Raw genomic sequence first — 20,255 nt, 5'->3', positions numbered from 1 at the left:
TGGTTGCCCAGACTCGAGTTTTATACGCCCAGGCTCGGGCTTGCCTTCCTTCCTAAATCAGCCCTGCAGCTTGAGATACACTGACAGACTGCGTGTTATATATGATATTTATTTTCCTGCAGCGCGTGTTCCTCAGGAGAACAGGGAGCCCTTAGTCACCCAAATTAAAAGGAGAATCCTCTCAACTAGGTTCAAGTATGGAACCCAGGGGCGGGGCCTAAGGAGGTGGAGAAGCCAACCAGTGGGGCTGGCAGAGATACAAGGCATGGAGGCTGGAGGGGCAGCCACTAGTGTCAAACTTGCAGACCCTGGTCCAGCTTCTAGGAGGGGAGGCGAGACGTGGAGAAGGGCATCCCTGAGGCTCAGAGGCGAGTAACTGTGCCAGGGGAGTGGTCAGGCGGGGCTTTTCTTTTGAGGAGGATGGGGAGGGGGGTGTCAAACCTTAATCTGTGAGGAGACCGATAAATTCCCCCACCCCCTCTTCCTGGCTAGTGAGAAGTGGACCTTAAAGTCCAGTGGATGAAACTCAGAATCTAGAGTATGAAGATGGACCCAGGGAGTGGAGTGGATGGAACAGCTCCTTCTATGAAGTCCATGGCTTTAGGCCTCTGGTCTGAAGCACCAGGGCCTGGATGTCAAGGGATTTGAATTCTGCGAGGGAGAGGAAGTACAGGACTTGGAACCAGAGTTAGCTTCTCACTTAGTCTCCCCCTCCTGGGGCCTGGAGAGCAGGTGGAGTTTTCTTTGCAGCTGGGCTCGGAGGTAGCGGAGGTCTTGCTGGTCAAGTCCATGAGCCAGACCCAGGTAGAGGGTAAGGAGGAGAGCGAGGAGGAGGCGGTCAGTGCCCAGAGTGGGCACCACCCACAGCACTGTCAGCAGCTCCACACAAACTGGGTGGCGCAGGTGGGAGAAGAGTCTCAGAGCCCGCGGAGACTTCAGGGCCAGAGGTTCGCCTAGCCCCAGCACATGGTAGTATACCTAGGAGAAGGAGAACATCTTAGAAATGGGAGTCAAAGCCCTTTTCAAAACAGTCACCTTTTCCTCTCCTTCCAGCCACCCTCCTTCTATAACTCAGGCCCAGGGACCACCGTTCTAAGTCTTGGGCCATGAACCTTCCCCAGGCCCAGGAAGCCCATAGTTTTTAGCCCTTGAGGGAGAATTGAGAGGAGACTATCTTACAAGAAAGGGGGAGGTAAGGGAGCCAAAAGCAAGAGGAAGGTAGAAGAGCATGGGGGGGGGGGGGGGGGGAAATCCTTGGAAGGGAAAGAGGCATTCTAGAAAAGATCAGAGGTCTCAGGTAGGAATCTGGGAGCCTCACCTGTTTGAGGCCCATGAGCTCGGCGTAGTCAAAGACGAGAAGGATGCTGAAGATGAGGAGCCAGGAAATGATGTGGAGCACAAAGCACAGGAGGGGCACCCAGGTGGCCCATGGCTCAGTCCGAGCTGCCCACAGCACAGGACCTCTGGGAACAGACTCCCAGTATCGCATCACCAGCTAAGGAAGGATGAGAGGCTGGGTATCCTAGCAACCCACCCTTCAGAGACCCAGACCCAGAGGATGCCCCCATCCCAGGCTGGCCTGAAGCTCTCTCCCTAGCTTTACTATGAGCATCATAGTGGGGGGTGCTACTTTGTGTACTTCTCTGGTCACCCCATCCAGAGAAGTGTACAAAGTAGCTTATGCCAAGCATCCATTGAGAAGATAGATGAGTACTAAGTGGGAAGCCTTCCCTTGGTTTTGAAGAAAGTAGGGTTGAAGAGGAGTTAAGGAAAGGATCTCAAGCAGTGGCAGAGGTGAGAATGCACTTGGTATGCATGCTTGGGGAATGACAAGCAGTACACCCTTCTTGATAAAAAGTAGGGCTTGTGCTGTAGAGGAATGGAAGCTGAGATTAGAGTCCTGAACACCCTCAGTTCCCCTCCTAAACCTACATTTTATGAGAAGCCAAAGGTCTTTGCCTCTGCAATCTAGGGCATCCTTCTAGACTCTGTTTCCCTTGGGGACCCAGCTGCCAGGGCCTCATACCTGCAAGGCTAAGGCAGTGCATGCCACATACAATGACCTCTGAAGGACCCCAAAGTACCGGGACATCCATGCCTTCACTGTCTCAGTTGCCATGAGGCTGTGTTGCCCCACAAATAGTAGCAGGAGCCCCAGATCCCAAGCCAGAGGGGCAAGAATGCTTCGGTCCTGCAAGGCAGCCAGCCATCCCTGGTGGGCATCTAGGGGGAGTTGGAGAAAGTGACAAATAAACAAGAAGATGGTGGGAAACACCTTATGCTCATCTCCTCTTGGGGCCCCAAGCTTTCAAGATGGGGTTCCTTAATGCTTTCAAGAGCCTTAATGCTTCCTTTCTAGGCTTTGATCACCTCACTTCCCCATTCCCAGTTTCTTCCCTCTTTCCCAGGCCTCCTTCAGAGCTGGGGAAGATGATTCCTGTTGGGCAGTTACAAAGACATAGCAGGAGAGGCCACCCTTATATCGCTTCTCTAAATGCTGCTTCTTTTTTTAATTTTTTTTAATACTCTCCTCTCCATAGTCCTCTCTACAAAGTACTTTCCTAGCATACACTGTTTATCGCCCTTTCCCACCGCCTCAGTCCTCACTTTCCAGCCTCTCCAAATCGCTAATCCTTGAGTTCCTAATTTAGCTCTCAGGTCTCTTCTGCAGTTTCTCTGAGAAACTCGGCTCTAGTTCCCACTCCCACATTTCCCCGGTCATTCAGGTACAAACCCCGCCCCCGCTCCCTTTCCTTGGGCTCCACCTCCCTACCCCAGAGCTTATCCTCGATCCCTCCCGCTCACCCGGACCATCAGACTTCGGCATCCCTCCAAGAAGTGGCCGAAGGGAGGTAAAGCGCACGAACTCCACTCCAGTGCCAAAGGCCAGAATGAAAGAGGCAAGGGCGGCAGGGACCAGGAGCAATGCAGTGGCCATGGCGAGAAACCGAGGGGCGGGGAAGGGGGTGGGCTTGAGGTTCCCGCGGCCGCAGGCCCCGCCTCCGGCCCCGCCTCTCGTCTGGGATCCTGCCCAGGGGGGTGGGTCTTCTGCGCGCTGACGCCAGGGCTTCCCGCCTGCTGCTTCTGCCGACCGCTGCAAAGCCAAGGCCGGGTTGCTTTTCCGGAGCCTGCAGTCCCCACGTCACAGAGGGAAGGTTAGAATCCCAAGTGAGAGGTGAAAGGGCAGCAGCTCGGCAGCACTCACGTCGGTTGAATTCCACTTCAGCTAATTTTTCCATCTAAAATGAAGACAATTCTTCTTTTTCGGGGTTCTTGTGGAAACAGCAATAGGAACCCCCCTTCTTTAATAGCCCTGGCTGGAAAACAGCCAGAGTCAGAGGTTCTCATGCCTCAGTTAACATTTAATAATGAACGGTGAGACGACGGCTGAGAACCTAAAGCTCTCAGTCACCTATTACATCTTATTAGACTGAAAAAAAGAGTTAGCGACTATTTTACCGCAAAATAACTTAATGCTTGTTCTGTAACTTACTAAAAAGTTTAGTTGTTGCTTCTCCACTTGCTAAGAAAGGCAAAGAACTGCTCTGTAATACTAAAAGATTTGTTCTAATGCCAAAGGTTGCTTTGTAACCATGAGAATATAAATGTGAAAATATGGTAGAAAGCTTTATTACAGTTGTAAACCTTGCAGTAGATTAATTTTATCCAAGTTTGTGATTATCAATGACTTTGCAACCCCATTAGTCAGAAACAACTAAAATCTTTTGTTAAACATATTTCCCTTACAGACCTGTTTGTGATAGAGACTAACATTCATGTCTAAAAAGCAAAGTAAAAGGGTTTTTTTCTCCATCGGATTTAAAGATCATATACTTACAGTAGCTATCACCATGGTACGACCTTAGACATTGTTAAGCCAATTCCCTCAACTTATAGAACAAGCCCAAAGAGATAAAATTTCCCAAGATGAGAATTAAGGAGCTGCTAGTCCCGTGGGCTCATGGATGAGAAAATTGCCAAGCAGCAACTCACAGGCTCTACATATTCCTTCTCCCTCCCCGAAGTTCAGTACTCCCACCCTCTTCTGAATCAACCTTATTCCTCCTCTCAATCAATGCTATTGTATACTGTACTAGACATCTTATATTTTCCTTCCAGATCCACTCCATCGCGCTTTCTGCTTGAGTAAGCTGTCCTGAATGGACTACATCAATAAAAATCATCCTTTCGAATTTAGAGGTCACCACAGAGCTGTGGGTACTGCAGTATTCTTTGTGATTTCTCTACATGCTGCCTACTTCTTGGTAATTTTTACTTTATTAAACTCTCCTCAAATTATCCTAATTTGACTGGACCATTGTTTCCTGCCAGGACCCTGACTGATAGAGACACTTATTACACGATGCGCTACAAGCTGTGGGATTCGTTGGAAGTGTAAGATCCCTATTCCCTAGAAGTTTAAACTGAGACACTTAAATGGTACCAGTCATTAAGTGAGTGCTAAATGGGGCTATAGAGACAGCAGGTACTGTAAGGAATTCGATGGACCTTAAAGACATGGACAGTTTCACACAGTATGAGGCTTTGAATTGTGCAAGGGGACTAACATTTATTTGGGTCCTACTGTGTGCCACACCCACAAAGGCTGTGCTTAAATATATTAAGAGATTAAGTATATTTAAAAGTCAGTACAGTGTTTGGCAAAGCTTATGCTACATTTTCCAAACTTAGGTATAACCTGCAGAAAAATGTACAAAACTAATGAACTTTTTTTTTATTGAAGTGAAATTCACATAACAATTTTAAAGAGAACAATCCAGTGGCATTTAGTATTTATGTGTGCAACCACCACCTGTCTAGTTCCAAAGCATTTTCATTACCCCAAAATAAAACCCTGTACTCATTATTTCCATCCCCTCACCCTCTGGCAACCACCAATCTGCTCTTTATCTCTATGGATTTACTTATTTTGGATATTTCATGTAAGTGGAATCAGATGTGAACTTTTGTGTCTGGTTTTTTTCACTTAGCATAATGCTTTCGAGGTTCATCCTCAAAGCCTTATAGCATGAATCAGTATTTCATCCCTTTTTACAGCTAAATAATAATCCATTGTATTGGTATGCTGCAATTTGTTTATCTAGTCACCTGCTGATGAACATTTGTTTCCACCTTTTGGCTCTTGTGAAAAGTGTTGATAGGAACATTTGTGTGAACAAGTGTTTTAATTGAGGTGTATACCTACAAGTTGAATTGCTGGGTCATTTGGTAGTGATGTATTTAACTTTTTGAGAAACTATCAAACTGTTTACCATAGTGGCTAAACCATTTTACATTTCTACCAGCAATGTATAAGGGTTCCAACTTCTTCATAGCCTTGTAAATCAAACAACTTTTAAAAACTTAAATTTAAGAAATGTTATATATAAAGAAAACTTTACACCATAAGGCACAGATTGAATATTTATTTATCATAGAGGTTACGCCTAAGCTCCAATTTATAAATACTGGAAAAGCAGGCCAGAAAAGTGCAGAGACTTGCTCAAATTCAAAGCTAAAGGATGCTTCTAACACGATGGGGCCAGGAGAGAGGAAAATATTTTAGTAGCATTTCATAACTCCACCCTCATAATTCAAGCATCCCTTCAAGTTCCTGATACCAAAATTGTTTCCACTATCTTTCAGAGGATAAGAATCCCAGAAAGAAAAGAAGAGAGATGGCTTTCAAATGGGAGGCAGGACACTGTGCCACTGAGCAATAAGTACATCAGTCCCAGCAATAAATACATCAGTCCAGCTAAAGATAGAACTACTTAAGATATCTCAACAAAAGATCAGCCAACTTTAAATGGCCATTTAAAAAAATCTGTTGCTCCCAAGCTCCCTAACTTTGTTTTCCCCTAAGCCTTTTCGGCCCCACCCATGTTTTAAGACAAATCAGATTAATATACCCCATTCCTTTCTAAAGCCCTAAGTTCTTTCTTCCAAATATTTTCTAACACTTCATTTAATGGTCTGGGAGGGAAAAGGGTACTGGGGTAGAGTTTTTAGGTGGATGACATTTCCAAAGTGGAGAGAACAAAGGCCTCTGGCTTGGCTTCCTGTTTCAGCACTCCTGTTAGCAGGAACTCAGGTGAAAGGATGGGCAGGCCAACCCGAAATGGAATGGAGCATCGAGGAAAGTCCTGGGAGCATGTGATCACAACTCTCTGAGGCTGGGGAAGAGAGAGAGAAAAGACAGAAAGTCAAAGGTGAAAAAGAATCCTAGAAATAGGGTTAGGACCCACTCATCAGTCTTTGCATCACTAAAATGGTACCTCCGGATATTAAGCCACATGAAGCACACTGCACTATCTATGAAGTACTCTTGCCAGAAAAGTTGAATTTACTGAAGCATTTAAAATTAACTAATTTACAGGAAATATAAAAGATAGAAGAATAAGATAAATGACACAACAAGGAAGCAAACATAAAAATCCATACTGAGGAACATTCTAAAGGACAACTGACCTAATTTCTGCAGAAAGTCAATGGCATAAAAAAGGCTGGGTGGGTTAGGGTAAGCTCTGGAGTAGAAGAATTGAGAGATATAACAATTGTGGCAATACATGGACCTTGTTTGAAACCTGAACTGAACTGTAAAAAGACATTTTCAGACAACTGCAGAAATTTGATTAATGGAGTATGAGACAATAACCGAGACACCATTGTTAATTTTGCTATGTATCAATAATGGCATTGTGATTATGTAAAAGAAAATGTACATATTTCTTAGAGATGTGTACTACAAGGATGTAGAAGTAAATAATGTTTGCGGTTTCCTTTCAAATATGTCAGCAAAGAAAATGAAAAAGAAAAAAGGAATAGAAAGCAAATGTAGCAAAATGTAAATTAACCTGTTGAATCTGTGTATTTGGTATATGGAGGTTCACTGCATTGTTCTCTTTTTGCATATATTTGAAATTTTTAAAAATACCAAATAAAAATAAGTCCATTTGGTATTTGCAGACCTCTTCCTTCATTCCTATCCTTTTCTGTACTTCTTCATCCACTCTTCTCACTACTCTATATTCCCAGCTATACCTCCATTTTGTCCTACAACTCTTTGCCATTCTAGCCACCTCTTTACCTGCCACCTCAGCAGATCCAGAACATACCACCTATACCTTATAGGACCGGGGCATGCTGGATAGGACAGTGCCTCCACAGCAGCTGATGATTTCTCCCATCTGAAGTGGAGGTGGCTGGACTCCAGGGGTCACATGAATCTCATAGCCCTAAGAGGAAGAAAATGGTGAAGACAGTGGATATCTGTACTTAGAGGCGTGGACTGTTAAGAAACTTCTGGAGGGAGGGCTGAAGCATAGAGAGGAAGATAGCCTCTCTCACCTCCAGCAGCCTTCGCTTCTGGGCCCGGCTCAGGGCATCTCGAAGGCTGAAGCCAAAGTTCTTCTCCTGCTCAGGATCAGTCACCACATATTCATCCGGGGGCAAGAAGCAACCAGCCTTGCGGGACTGAGGACAGTACCAGTCAGCATCAAAGCTCAGGCCAGCCCCGTCACCCAACTCTGCTGCTTAGCATTTTCAGGGGAGTGCAAGTGTGTGTGTGTGTGTTTTTTTTTTAACCAAAAACACCTTTAATTCAGTCTTCTTTCCCCTAGGATATCATGATTAACTCATCAAAATGGCATTTATAATGCCTTTTCAAAGCATTCCCTTTTAACAGGAAACAGCTTCACATAATCCAAACATTGAAAGGTTTTTAAAAAATGTGTATTTTGTTATCATTATAAGAAAAAGAATCTAGCATAAGTCAAGGGAATTCATTCATATTTTAGGTTCTCCTCCTCCAGAAGCTAGCATATTATTTACATTTAACAAAATCTGGTCTAATTTAATAATCCTTCTTCCTTCTGGTGTGATTTCACTAGAGGCAGCAGCTGCACCTCTGGGTTAGTGGTAGCATTAGCCAACTATGGCTACACCAGAAGTCAGTGTTTTTTGAATCAAGCCCTACCCTTTTTTCCTGTACCTGCTTTCCTCCCACCACTTTCTAGAGTGCTATGTGAGCAGTCTTCTAGTCATTCTCTCGATTGGTTTGTCATCATCTCCTGGCCTCTCACCTGGTGCAGCCAGTCCAGGGAAAGGATAGGGATGCCCCGCCCCAGGGCACACAGAAACTTGACAGTCCTGCGGATTCGATCAGTCACCAGGTGGGATGCCTCTGCCACTGAGCTGGCCAGACTTCCCCCCAGGGCCAGCACTGCCCGCTCTCCCCGGGCATCCACCACTCCTGTGAAGAGCACCTGTGGAGGGGGTTGGCCTGAGCTGGTCACAGTAACCAGGCTCATCTCCCAAATCCCTTAGGTCTCCTCCCATCCTCCCACATCTACTCCAACAAAGCCCCATGCCCCTTTTCTCCTACTTTGGGGGCTGTGGACTCGTTAAGTTTGGTCCGTCGGAGGCTGCGGCCTGGCATTCCCTTGGGCTCCTCCTCGGTCTGGTCTCTCTTTCTTTTTCCTGGTCCTGTAATCACTACATCCTGGGATTGAGAAGGATTTTAGTGGGAGTTTCAGAGCCCGAGTCCTTTCCCAACTCTGTAGCCCCAGCTCTCTCCTCACCTCTTCCTTCCCTGGCCTCTCTGCAGGGTCTTCCTTTTCCTTGAGGAATGCTGTCTTCTGGGAGACTTCCCCTCTTTGGAGCCGTTTTTGAAGTGGGGGTAAATCCGCAGTACCTAAAGGCCTCTTGTGGTTTTGAGAGGCCTTAGGCGGGGGCTCTGGGGTGAACCCGTATCTACCTGCTTCCTCTGCCTTTTGGATCTGAGGAGCATGAGTGGGTGCCTCAGGAATCTGGGCAAAGGCAGGCGCAGGAATGGTCCTACGGGACTCAGCTGCTTTCACTGCTCCTCGCCTTTGGTTCCTTGAGGACCGGGAGTTAGGTTCAGGGGGTGCAGAGCAAGGTTCATGAATTATGGGAACTGAAAGGGACCCATGCTTCCTAGTGGCCCTTGGCCTCCCGCTGTAATTGCCTTGAGGAATGAGTTCAGGGGAAATAGGCTGGTCTGTGGGAGACTGGAATTCAAGTTTGGTAGAAACCAGCACAGAACTTGTTGTAGACCTTAGTGTCCTGCTCTGAGCACCCTGAGCTATGGCTTTGCGGGTGACAGGCTGGTCAGTGGGGTTGAGAGATTCAAGGTCAAGGGCTGTGGACTCAACTAGTTGGTGGGTCTTGACAGAGGACCTACGTGTCCTGCCCCGAGTGGCCCGAGATGTGGGCTCAAGGGCAACAGGCTGGTGTTTGGTGGAAGGCTGGAGCTCAGGGGCTGTGGGAACAATTGATTCAGGGGTCTTAACAGAGGACCTAGGAGTCCTGCCCTGAGATATGGGTTTGGGGATGACAGGCTGGTCTGTAGGGGTGGAAGGCTGGAGTTCAGGGACTATGGGGACAACTGGTTCAGGGATCTTGACAAAAGATCTATGTGCCCTGCCCCAAGTGGCCCCAGATATGAGCTCAGTGGTGACAGACTGACCTTTGGAGGTAGAAGACTGGAGCTCAGGGGCTGTGAGGACAATTGATTGGGGGGTCTTGACAGAGGACCTGTGTGTCCTGCCCCGAGTAGCCCGAGATGTGGGTCTAGAGGAGACAGGCCGGTCCATGGAAGTGGAATGCTGTAGCTCAGGGGCTGACGGGATAATTGGTTCAGGGGTCTTGACAGAGGACCTATGTGTCCTGCCCCGAGATGTGGGTTTGGGGGTGACAGGCTGGTTTGTGGAAATGAAAAGCTGGAGCTCAGGGGCTGAGGGGACACTTGGTTCAGGGGTCTTGACAGAGGACCTATGTGTCCTGCCCCGAGTGACCCGATATGTGGGCTTGGGGGTGATGGGCTGGTCTGTGGAGATGGAAGGCTGGAACTCAGGGCCTGTGGGGACAACTGGTGCAGGAGTCTTGACAGAAGACCTACGTGTTCTGCTCCGAGTAACCCGAGATGTGGGTTTGGGGGTTACAGGCTGGTCTTTGGAGGTGGAAGATTGAAGCTCAGGGGCCGTAGGGACAACTGGTGCAGGAGTCATTTCAGAGAACCTACGTGTCCTGATTCGAGTGGCCCAAGATGTGGGCTTAGGGCTGACGGGATGGTCTATGGAGGAGGTAAGGTGGGGCTCCACAGCTAGAGAAGAAACTGGAGATGTCATCCTGGAGGACCCCCAGAGCCTGGCTTTGGGTTCTGCATGAAGAGGGGCCAGCTCTGAGGACAAGGGAGTCTCTAGAGCTTCCTGACTCCCATTTTGCCTGGTCATAGCAATGGGAGGCTCTAAAGAGGGTGGAAAGGGAGAAAGGAGATGAGGTGCAGGATGTTTTTGGCTCTGAGAGATAAGGGGGGTTTCGAGTGGGGATGAAGCTTCAGGTACTGTCGGAGGCAGATAAGCATCTAAGGATTCTGGATCACCCTGCAGAGAAATAGAAGCAAGTGAGGCAGGAAGAAGCAGAGGGAAAATAGGACTGGATACTGTTCTTGATACTTGTTTAGGGTTAGAGTGTGCTCACTGGCATTTCTCTGTCTGGGCCATCTTCCATTAGACTGAGAACTTCCTAGGGAGGGAGCAGTCTTCTTTCCATGGACCTGTCCCCACTAACACCAGTATAGTGTTCTGAGTATATGAATGATGGACGGTTGGGTAAAGAGGAAAAGGACACAAAGAAAGGGATTTTCTTTCTGAGTCAAGTAGCAAGAGACAGAACTTGGGAAACAGATATATAGAAAACAACAGGTGCCATGGTAAAGGGACAGAGAAGCCTACTAAAGCGTGGTGAAAATGGAAGACAATGAAGATGAGAAAGAGTAAATGAAAGCAAGGTCAGGAGAAGGGGTAGTGAAGGGGATGCAGAGGTAACTCGTGGAGTAGAGAGAGGTAGAGAAAGCAGCTCTCACCCTAGAAGGCTCCTCAGCAGGTGGTATCTTGCAATTCAAGTGACCTAGACAGAAAATAAAGACAAGTGTAGCTGAGGTCTAAGCAGTTACTTAGGAGTTATTATGAGGGCTGTGTAACAACTTGGGTTCCCCTCTACCTTCACTCACCTCTCTGCTGCCTCTTCGGGCTCATTGGGGCTCCCCTTTCTCCACCTGACTGGCTCCTGGAAGCTATCAGGGCTGAAGCTAGTCCCTGAAGGTTCCCTGCCCCTACTTCAGGTTCTGGTGTCGAACTGGAGGCCTGTCCTTTCTGGTCCTGGCTCTCTCTTTCTATCTCCTCTTTCTGTGCGCCTCTGTCCAGTATCGCTTTGGGTATGCAGACCTCTAACTCACCTGGCTCACTCTCTCTCTCTGGTGCTAGTTTCTCCGCTTTTCTCTCAAATATCTCTCTTCCAAGAGTCTGCTCTTCTACCTTTTTCTCTTGTAGTTCCTTGGATGTCTCATTTTCTACCTTTAAACTCTTCGGATCCTTTTCTATACTTGTACGTTTCACCATTTTATCAGATTCTTGTTTCTGAGTGGCTCTAGCTAACACTTGCTTTTGTTCTCTGTCCTGAAACACTCTGGTTAATTCTTCCTCTCCCATCACATCTTCTCTCTTTCCTTCTGGTGGCAGTTTCTTGGTTTCCCGCCCCAATGGCCCCCTCTTGGGGGTCACCCTCTCTGCTGTTTCTCTTGGTATACCCATGCCTCTCTCCACAGTTTGCATCCCTCTGCCTTGACTCTCCAATGGTTCTGCATGAACTGGGCTTTCTGGATGTTGGTCTCGTCGCATTGCTCTAGATGGAGAAGGGCAAGATCCATGGGCCTCAAGGTGGGCAGCAATGGGCTGGGTTTCAGAGGCCTCAGACTCTCTTGGATAGAAGGGCTGTGTAGCCAAGACCTCCCATGGCTCATCCAGGGCACCTGGAAGTAGAGAATCAGAGAGGAGGGGAGAGGTTGAGAAGGTAACAGATTGAGAAAGTATTAAGATTAATTCATGAACAATAAATCTATATGGGTTATTAAAGGAAAGCTGGGAATAAGGATAGTTGTAACATTTAATGTTTGTCCAAAAAGTAAGACGATACCATCATAAGAAAGCTCTCTTAAAAATTATGTTAGACTAGTTGCTCTATGAGTTTAACTTAATATGGCATTTTTTTCCTAATGAGATGAAGAAACATCAGCAAAATAATTAAAGATTATGAAAGAAATGTGTAGAGGGAGAAAACAAGGATGCCAAGTTAAGGGCACAGAGAAGGGGAGAGTTTCTCATACAGGAGCCTGGAAGCTGCAGTGTGAAGGGCCAGGCCCTTAGGCAGAGTAAACAGGAAGGCCTGGGTAGGTTCATCCTCATGCTCTGGACTGCTACATAAGAAAAAATGGCCTAAGCACAACACATCCATAAAACTCCAATGGCCCATTTTCAGTCTTCGGTCCTGCCCACGCCAGCTTTCACACCCCTCGAGAACCACCAGTCTAATCTCCCAGCTCCTGCTTGCACCAAGGTCCCCATGACACAGATGTCCTAACCTTCCAGGTTCTGATTCTCTCTCTCCACAAAACACTGGGTAGCTTGTAGGTCCAGATCTTCAGAATCTGGTGAGGGAGGAATATAGGATAATAAAAAATCATACTTGCCCCATAACTCCTTACTTTTCCTCTACTGTTCTCTCCCCAATCCAAACCCATATGCAATGAACTGAATGTTTGTGACCCTCCCACCCCCCGCAATTCTTATGTTGAAACTTAATCCCCAGTGTGATAGTATTAGGAGGTAAGTGATTGGGTCCTTGGTAAGTGACTGGGTCATTAGGAGGCCTCATGAATGGGATTAGTGACCTTATAAAGGAGACCCCTTGTCCTCTCATGTGAGGACACAGCAAATTGGCCACCTATGAACCAGGAAGAGGGCCTTCACCAGACACCGAATCTGCTGGTACCTTGATCTTGGACTTTCTAGCCTTTAGAATTGCGAAAAATAAATGTTTATTGTTTATAAGCCTTCTATTCCGTGGTATTTTGTTACAGCAGCTTGAATTAAGACACCCTATAAGCTTTCTTTATCTTAGGAGTTAATGGAGAAAGGCAGGCCAGCACTTACCATCATTGTTGTCTCTAGAGTCTTTGGTCTTGTCCATATGTGGTTCTCTTCCACTTTCTGTGAGAGGCTGGGCTCCCTTTCTCTGTGGCTGGGTGGGCTCCCCTGGAGTACCTGTGTCTACTACCAAATCTGTTAGGTTCTCTTGTGAGACAGGGAGAGGGTCCTCCTCCACTTGTGCTACAGGTGACCCACCCTGAGCCCCCGCCTCAAGAGCTCTCTCCTGCTCAAGAACAGCTAAAGCACATTCTGCTTCCCTTTCAGCTGGAAGCTGGCTTTTTCTTTCATCTGCCACTGCTAAAGCTGCTGAGGATATACGCTCCTCAGCATCTGTTTCATAGTCCCCACCTGGAGGAGGTTGGGCTTCCTCTAGATGTACCACAGGCAACTTTGCTGGGCCCCCTTCTGCTTCCATATTTGTTCGATTTGTCCATACCACAGGCATCTGATGCTTCTCCTGAAGTGTAATAGCTGGCCCTGGTGGGACTTCCTCTTCCACTTGTGTGTTGATGCCCATTGTGGCAGAGGCTTGGTTTCTCTCCAAGTGGACTCCAGGTGAGCTCTTATCTTTCTCCACCTCTATATCACTGTCACCAAAAGGAGGTTGGCTCTTTTCTGAATGTGCTTTGTCTGTGTGACCCTTGGGGACAGATTCTCTCTTTTCCACTAGGAACCCCTCCTCCTCCACATCTGTGTCGCTGTCTTTCCCAGAGGAAGTTTGGCTTTGCTCCAGAATGGCCACAGGTTGTGTCCTGTCCTCTTCCACATCGGTATCTCTGTTCCACACAGCAGCTCGGCTCTCTTTCAGACATGCCAAAGTGAGTGCTGCTGAGACTTCTTCCTCGTCATCTGTATTGCTGTCAATCACCATAGAGACCTGGCTTCTCTCCAGAGGGACCATCAGTGAGGCCTCACCCTTCTCCACATCTGTATCACTATCAGCCAGGGTCTCCTGAAGATGCGCCAAGTCAAGTCCCCCAGGACTGTTTGTACTAACTCCATGGAGGATTTGCCTCTTCTTCATAGGATCTACAGCTGGGGTTGCAGGAACCCCCTCTTCTTCCAGGTCAGTATCACTGTCTATGAAGCCAGAAGGCTGGGTCCTTTCCAGATGGAGGTCAACTGGCCTTCCTGGAGGCCTGCTCTCATCATCCACATCTGTTTCACTGTCCTCCCCAGCAGGTTGGCTCCTCTCCAGAATCACTCCAATTGGAACCACTCCATTCCTCGCATCGCTCTTGATTTTTGTGTCATTGTTCCTCTCCTTCACTGAACACTGATTCTTTTCAAGCTGGATTTCAGTTACGACAGCTTTCGGTTGTTCTGTCTCTGCAGTGGCATCTCTTGTGGCAGCTGAGGAAGCCTCCCCTGCTGCTGGTTGCTGATTTTCTTCCTCATCTGTGTCACTATCCAAGTTGAAGGCAAAAGGTGGCCCCGGGCCATCTGGGGCAAGGGAAGGCCCCTCTTCATCACTATGAAGAAAAGAGAAGAAAAGGTCTATAGAATCTGTTTCCCAGGAAGGGTTACCTGATTCAACTGTGAGCTCCTTGAGGGCAGAGACAAGATAGTATTTGCCTTTCTATCTCCAGCAATTAGTTCTCTACTTGGCATATCAAAGATGTTCAATAAAAATTCAGCTGAGTGAAAGAGTATGTGTGTAGTTCCCCAGCCCCAACTTTCATGATAATTATTTCTCTTAGAGATAGATTCTGCAGACCCTGGTTCCTCTTTCTTCTGAAGACTCAGGTGTCTGGCCCTTCAGCACTCACCTCTCTGGAATTACTGTTGCCACAGGGGAGGACGTGGTCCTTGATTCTTTCACTACACACCTTTCAGAAAGAGAATCTGTCAAGGGTAGAAAGGAGTAAATTGACAGTTTTATACTCACCATCCCTATCTCCTCACCCACACTCCCAATACACACACTTACCTACTTCCTCTTCTGAGTCCTCAGCCAACAGGAGCCCCTGTGGTTGAGTTCTTCCCTGTACCCTGGGTGTCTCCTCTACAGTTAGAGGGCCCCGGGAGACAAAGGGCAAGGGGACATTCAGGCGATGGTACTGGCAGGGCAAGTCAGCAAACAGAACCAACTCCTGGTCCCTCAGACGATGACTCATGCCAGGGCTCAGGACCTTAGGAGGCCTCAGGATTTGAGTACCATTGAGGCTCCCACAATCCCGGAGGACAGGTGCCTTGTCCCAGGCCAAGATTTCAATCACTGCATGTTGTTTGGAGATGGATGGAAAGGGCAGAGCCACAGAGCAATCAGGCATTCGGCCTACCACATTCTTTCCGAGGTAGAGTGGGAAATCTAAGAATTAGAGAGGTAGATAGGTTTCAAGGCCACAGTTGTGGCCTGCTATTAGGAAAATGTTCCTGTTAAGTACCCCACTAGTCACTCAAGATCCCCGCATGCATTAGAAAAATAAAAGGCCCCAGGAAATCTAGATAATGATGTAATGCATCATTCATAGCCAACACCTCATCTATACCAGACTTTTTTTGTGATAAAATAGACATAAAAGATACCATTTTAACCATTTTTAAGTTTATAGCTCAGTGGTATTAAGTATATTCACACTGTTGTATAACCATCACCACCACCCATTTTTAGACCATGCTGAATTTTTATCTGAATCTCTTCATCTTCTCCTACCAAAGTCAAGTCACCTCCAGTGAGTCCAGGGTACTTGCTTGGGACCATCAACACAATCACCCCCCTCTTCTCCATTCCCAGTAAAAAAAAAATATTTCCAGATATCTTTAAAATACGCATAAGCTTCTTACAACCCTTAACCACCTCCCCAGAAAAATAAAGAGGTCTATACCAGTACTTCAGCACTCAACATCCTCTGACCTTTTTCTGGTCCATGGGCACTACTGAAGATATGTAGTCGCCCTAGGGGCTCCAAGCTATGCCCCAAAGATTCACTGGGTCTCTCTGTCTCCTCCTCTTCTTCAACCTCCCAACTAATAGCCTGAGTGTCCTCCATGATCTGGGAAGGAAACACATTATCATCATCTCTATTGTTGGTTCACATACACAGTCTCAGAGAGGAGACTCACAACCGGGGGTAAACTTCGATAGTTATAAGGGTTGATGCTTCTCTTACGCCAAGCACCCTGTTGTTATCCTTCTGAAGCATTGAAACAATATTTTTGACCATGACACAGAAATATTATAAGGTCCCAAGTTCACAAATAGATGCTCCTCCACATCCCGATAAATCCACTGTAAGTTGAAAATATTGTTAAGTTGAAAATGCATTTAATACACCTAACCTACCAAAGATCATAGCTTAGCCCAGCCTACCTTAAATATGCTCAGAACACTTACTTTAGCCTACAGTTGAGCAAAATCATCTAATGCAAAGCCTATTTTATAATAAAGTGTTGAATATCTCACATAATTTACTATGTATATCACTTTTGCAATATTGTAAAGTCGAAAAATCATAAGTCAAACCATCATAACTTGGAGAACATCTGTATATACATATACACATACTTATTTATATGGACAAACATATGAGAACTAATTCTTAGCCTTACTGTGTTTCTGGCTGCAAAGCCTATGCTTTTTACACTTACTACATACAATACACCGATAGTTTTCATTTTGCTTTTTCTATTCTCTATTTTTAAATGCCAATTTGCAACCCACTAAATTGATCTCAACATCCACTTTAGAGATGCAACTAAGTTTGAAAAACATTTTAAAGGGAGTTAACTTTTGCCAAGCATCAACTGTGTGTTGGGCATTGTCTTGTGTATTAGGCATACAAGCCGTATGAGGCAAGCATGTAGAAAACAAAAGCTAAAAATATTAAATAATTTGCTCAAGATAACATAGCAGGTAAGTGGAAAGGATAGAAATAAATGTGTTTCTGGCTGCAAAGCCTATGCTTTTTACACTTTACCAAACCATCCCAGTATGATCAGACTAAACCGACTCTTTTGTCACAAGAACCTTGTAAAGTATTATTATCTTCTATTTCTCAGATAAAGAAACTGCAACACAGATGGGTTAAGAAATTTGCCCAAGATCTCCCACATAAGGTCTCTCCTCTGTTTAATATTCTTTGATGGCTTATCATGCCCAAAGGATAAAATAAAAATCTAAACTTCTTAGCAAGAGCCTCCATGATCTGAACCTCATGTCCCGCAATGTATTCACTGCCTCCTAAGTCTATGGTTAGCTACATGGACCTTCTCCTCGGTCTCTGAACACATTGTCCCCCACAACTGCATGCCTTAGACCAGCTCGTTGGCCCTTCTCTCCTAGTTTTCTGGTCCAATTCCTACCCATCCTTTCTGATTCGGTTCAAATGTTACTTCCTTAGCAAAGCTTTTCCTGGAGTTTTCCCTGCTTTCTGGTGTTCCTGATGTATTCCCATGTTCCACAGTGGTCAAAGGACTTCTACCTATCTTGACACTTCTCATTATATTGTAACCATTACTTTCCATTTCTGCCTGAATTCACACACTCCCTCGAGAACTGGAACAGTAGAACCGTGTCTTTTCCCCTAGGGTCCATCATATTCACTCGACTAGTTTCCACACCTGGTACCGTTCGAAGTGTTAGGGGTACATTCACGAACCAAACATAATATTAACCCTGCCCTCCTGGAAGTTATGTCATCAAATCTACTAATGAAAGAACCAATGAAAGCAGATGAAAACAACATAGCATGAGTGTAATTCACTTAGAAAGATGCCACCCTAGGGGGAAACCGTTGACAGGGAAAGTTGGATGCCTCCAATGGAGATAGTTCTAACTCTGTCCTTATGACTGGCGAACTCAGCGGGTGCCCACGACACCTGGCTCCAATCCAATAGGCCATCACCTTTGATCCCCACCCTGGTGGGTTCCCTCCTGGCCCAACGGTCTCCCAGTGTTTTCATACCTAAACTCGGGGCGGGGCGTCAAGTAAGGATGAGTATTATAATCCCAGAAGCAAATTTCCAAGTCTCCTCCGCCCAGTCTCACCCAAGACACGCCCCTCCCGCCCTCCGGGAGAACCAAGATGGCACCCGGGGAGCCGCAGGCGAGGCCCCCTAGAACTCACCTACTTTGAGTCCCCGCGCGCGCCACCAGTAACGGCCGCGACCGGGTGGCGCGAGCGCTCTAGCTGGGACAGAGCCTATTTGCTGATTGGTTCCGGTCGCTGTCTTTCATAGCCCTGATGCAAAGCGACTGACAAAGCCCCGGATACGGAGGCACAGCCAAAGCCCCGCCCTTTCCCCCACCCGCTTACAGCTCAAAGGAGCGGCTTCTCCCGGAAGACAGATCGGTTGAGAGAGGTGGAGGCGGCGGTACGCACACAGAACAGCGCACCTCGATTGGGCAGCTCCAGGGGAGCAGCCGCTTCACCACCCACCGCCCACTTCCCGCGCAGATATCAAAATCGCGACCACAGAGTCTCGCTGCCGGCGGCGCCTAGAGGGGCTTACCATAGTCTCTTGATGCATCTAGTGCGGCCAGAGCGCCCTTCCTAGGTCTTCCCAGACATGGTGGCTGCTGACTCATGAGAAATGAAAATGGGTTGCAATCGTGGCCGGAGGCTGCAGTTTGGAGAACAGCCCACAGGCGTGGCGCTTGAGGACTCCTCACTGCAACGGCAGTTCATTTCCTTTTGATTTGGCTTGTTTAGTAGAAGTCATGTCATTTCCTCCCTGAGAATACAGCCCTGATGGACATTTTGAGGTCATTTTCCTAAAGCAAAGGTCCCGAGGCCAAAAGCGAGAACCATTTTGCTAACCAACTTAAGGCTTACCGAGGTCTTTCAAGGAGTGAAGAAAGGATGCTAAAATCATTTGTTTCGTTATCTCATACTTAGAAGATAGTAACAATTTGACATATGTATAATGTAGGAAGGCCTTTTGCATTCGCTGCCTCACTTCATTCTGACCACAATAATCAAATAGGCAGAAGTGAATTTTACAGAAGAAATGGAAACTCCGCGAAGTTAAATGACGTGGCTAAGTTCCTACAGTTAATGTAAGAGACAAATTGAAACATGTCCTCTGATTCTAAATTCCGAACTCTCTCACTACCACAAAATAACTTTTATTGTGATCATGCCCTAAAACGTAAAACATTCTATTTTAAGTGGGTAGAGGGTCTTACGCAATTCGATATTTTCATTTAGAAGGTGATTGAGAGGTGTTGAATCTTATGTGAATTTACAATGATGACCTTTCTATCACATGTCCTCTATTACAGTGCTTACCACTCTGTTTATACACTTCTCACCAAATTGCAAGAGCCTGGGGACCAGGGAGCTAATTTATAATAATTTTTGTATCCCTAGCTCCTGATTTGGTAGACACTTAGTATCTAACACGTGAGTTAACCCCGAGAAGAAACATGCCACTCTGATTTGAGCCCATCCAGTTTTCTCCCATGAATCCCCTTTTCCCCCATTTTTTCAGCTCTAAGGCTCTTGAAAATTTGCAATGGCAGCCACCTAATGAAATCAGTGGATTGAAACAGCACTGACTTCAGCAAAGTGTCTAAAGGCAGGCTGGAAAGACTCTGAAATTCTAACAGGTATCTCGCCTCATAGTTCTCTGATGAGACCACAGTCTTCAACGGTGCTCTGAGGTCCAGATCTCTTACATGGACGAAGACTTGCACTTCACAGATCCCAGATATCAGCTTCTCTAAACCATTCCGTTTATTCTTTGAATATACCCTCCAATTACATCTCTATCCTGCAAAGCCCTTGCTGCAATTGTTTGTTTCTCTTTCTAAACATCATTAGAAAACTCCCAAGAAAATAGCAAGAAGGCAATCCCCTTCTTTTTTCTGAGGTACAGCAAGAAGGCAACCCCCTTTTTTTCTGAGATATCGGGGGGAGCAGCAGCTTAGTGGTCACCAAAGGGCCAGCTGTTAGTGGTCACCAAATGTAGCAGAGCAGGGTGCTACATTTCTCCCCATTTTTCGCTGAGCTAAGCGGCCCTGTCTTCCCAAGAGCTACCGCAGCATGGAGCTTTCAGGGCGTGCCTACTCCACCTTCCAACGCCTGGCACCCTAGGGTTTCCGATGCCTTTAGCCCCGAAAATGACTCCCTTTTTTCATTAAAAACAAACAAAAAAACCTCAGGTATAGAGGAAAGTCATCTTGCGCAAGGTCATTTTTCATAAAACGCAAAAAAAACCAAAACCCCAAAACCCAGCATCCACCCATTCGTCCCTTCATTTTGCAGCGTGGACAACAATAGAGGACTACAACTCCCAGAG

At 46.6% G+C, this 20,255-nt stretch overlaps 2 protein-coding genes across 10 annotated transcripts; both read right to left on the bottom strand.

Moving 5' to 3' along the window:
• Positions 1 to 93: 93 nt before the first annotated feature.
• Positions 94 to 2,987, bottom strand: NRM (nurim). 3 transcript variants are annotated; one of them, XM_011383949.2, is made up of 4 exons: positions 2,806 to 2,979; positions 2,027 to 2,223; positions 1,319 to 1,495; positions 94 to 978 (listed from the first exon to the last, which is right to left on the bottom strand). In XM_011383949.2, the coding sequence occupies exons 1-4, from the start codon at positions 2,936 to 2,938 to the stop codon at positions 697 to 699; spliced, it is 789 nt and encodes a 262-aa protein (XP_011382251.1). In that variant the 5' UTR covers positions 2,939 to 2,979; the 3' UTR covers positions 94 to 696. The 3 variants fall into 3 exon arrangements, with proteins under 3 accessions (XP_011382251.1, XP_011382252.1, XP_023381145.1); XM_011383950.2 differs by lacking the exon at positions 1,319 to 1,495; XM_023525377.1 differs by lacking the exons at positions 1,319 to 1,495; positions 2,027 to 2,223 and having other exon boundaries at positions 2,806 to 2,987.
• Positions 2,988 to 5,406: 2,419 nt separating this feature from the next.
• Positions 5,407 to 20,181, bottom strand: MDC1 (mediator of DNA damage checkpoint 1). 7 transcript variants are annotated; one of them, XM_023525379.1, is made up of 14 exons: positions 18,465 to 20,181; positions 15,868 to 16,006; positions 14,941 to 15,321; positions 14,780 to 14,855; positions 13,014 to 14,482; positions 12,443 to 12,508; positions 11,612 to 11,833; positions 10,889 to 10,932; positions 8,583 to 10,406; positions 8,387 to 8,503; positions 8,085 to 8,267; positions 7,351 to 7,476; positions 7,128 to 7,238; positions 5,407 to 6,176 (listed from the first exon to the last, which is right to left on the bottom strand). In XM_023525379.1, the coding sequence occupies exons 1-14, from the start codon at positions 18,480 to 18,482 to the stop codon at positions 6,009 to 6,011; spliced, it is 4,944 nt and encodes a 1,647-aa protein (XP_023381147.1). In that variant the 5' UTR covers positions 18,483 to 20,181; the 3' UTR covers positions 5,407 to 6,008. The 7 variants fall into 7 exon arrangements, with proteins under 7 accessions (XP_023381147.1, XP_011382246.1, XP_011382247.1 ...); XM_011383944.2 differs by having other exon boundaries at positions 11,036 to 11,833; positions 18,465 to 20,178; XM_011383945.2 differs by lacking the exon at positions 18,465 to 20,181 and adding an exon at positions 18,080 to 18,332 and having other exon boundaries at positions 11,036 to 11,833.
• Between the last annotated feature and the right edge of the window lie 74 nt (positions 20,182 to 20,255).

Source organism: Pteropus vampyrus, unplaced genomic scaffold, assembly GCF_000151845.1.
Source record: "Pteropus vampyrus isolate Shadow unplaced genomic scaffold, Pvam_2.0 Scaffold553, whole genome shotgun sequence".
Taxonomy (NCBI): Eukaryota; Metazoa; Chordata; class Mammalia; order Chiroptera; family Pteropodidae; genus Pteropus; species Pteropus vampyrus.
The sequence above is the reverse complement of the archived record's forward strand: the minus strand, read 5'-3'. Positions and strand labels throughout refer to the sequence as shown.

Bases quoted from the DNA above. Each gene is read 5' to 3' on its own strand.
- MDC1 (XM_011383944.2), bottom strand. The intron at 14,856-14,940 runs GTAAGTGTGTGT...TACCCTTGACAG, and splicing joins GGACTCAGAAGAGGAAGTAG to ATTCTCTTTCTGAAAGGTGT. The intron at 7,239-7,350 runs GTGAGAGAGGCT...TCTTCCTCTTAG, and splicing joins AGAAGCGAAGGCTGCTGGAG to GGCTATGAGATTCATGTGAC.
- NRM (XM_011383949.2), bottom strand. From the start codon at position 2,938: ATGGCCACTGCATTGCTCCTGGTCCCTGCCGCCCTTGCCTCTTTCATT. The intron at 2,224-2,805 runs GTGAGCGGGAGG...AACTCCCCCTAG, and splicing joins GCCGAAGTCTGATGGTCCGG to ATGCCCACCAGGGATGGCTG. The intron at 979-1,318 runs GTGAGGCTCCCA...TCCTTCTCCTAG, and splicing joins AGCTCATGGGCCTCAAACAG to GTATACTACCATGTGCTGGG.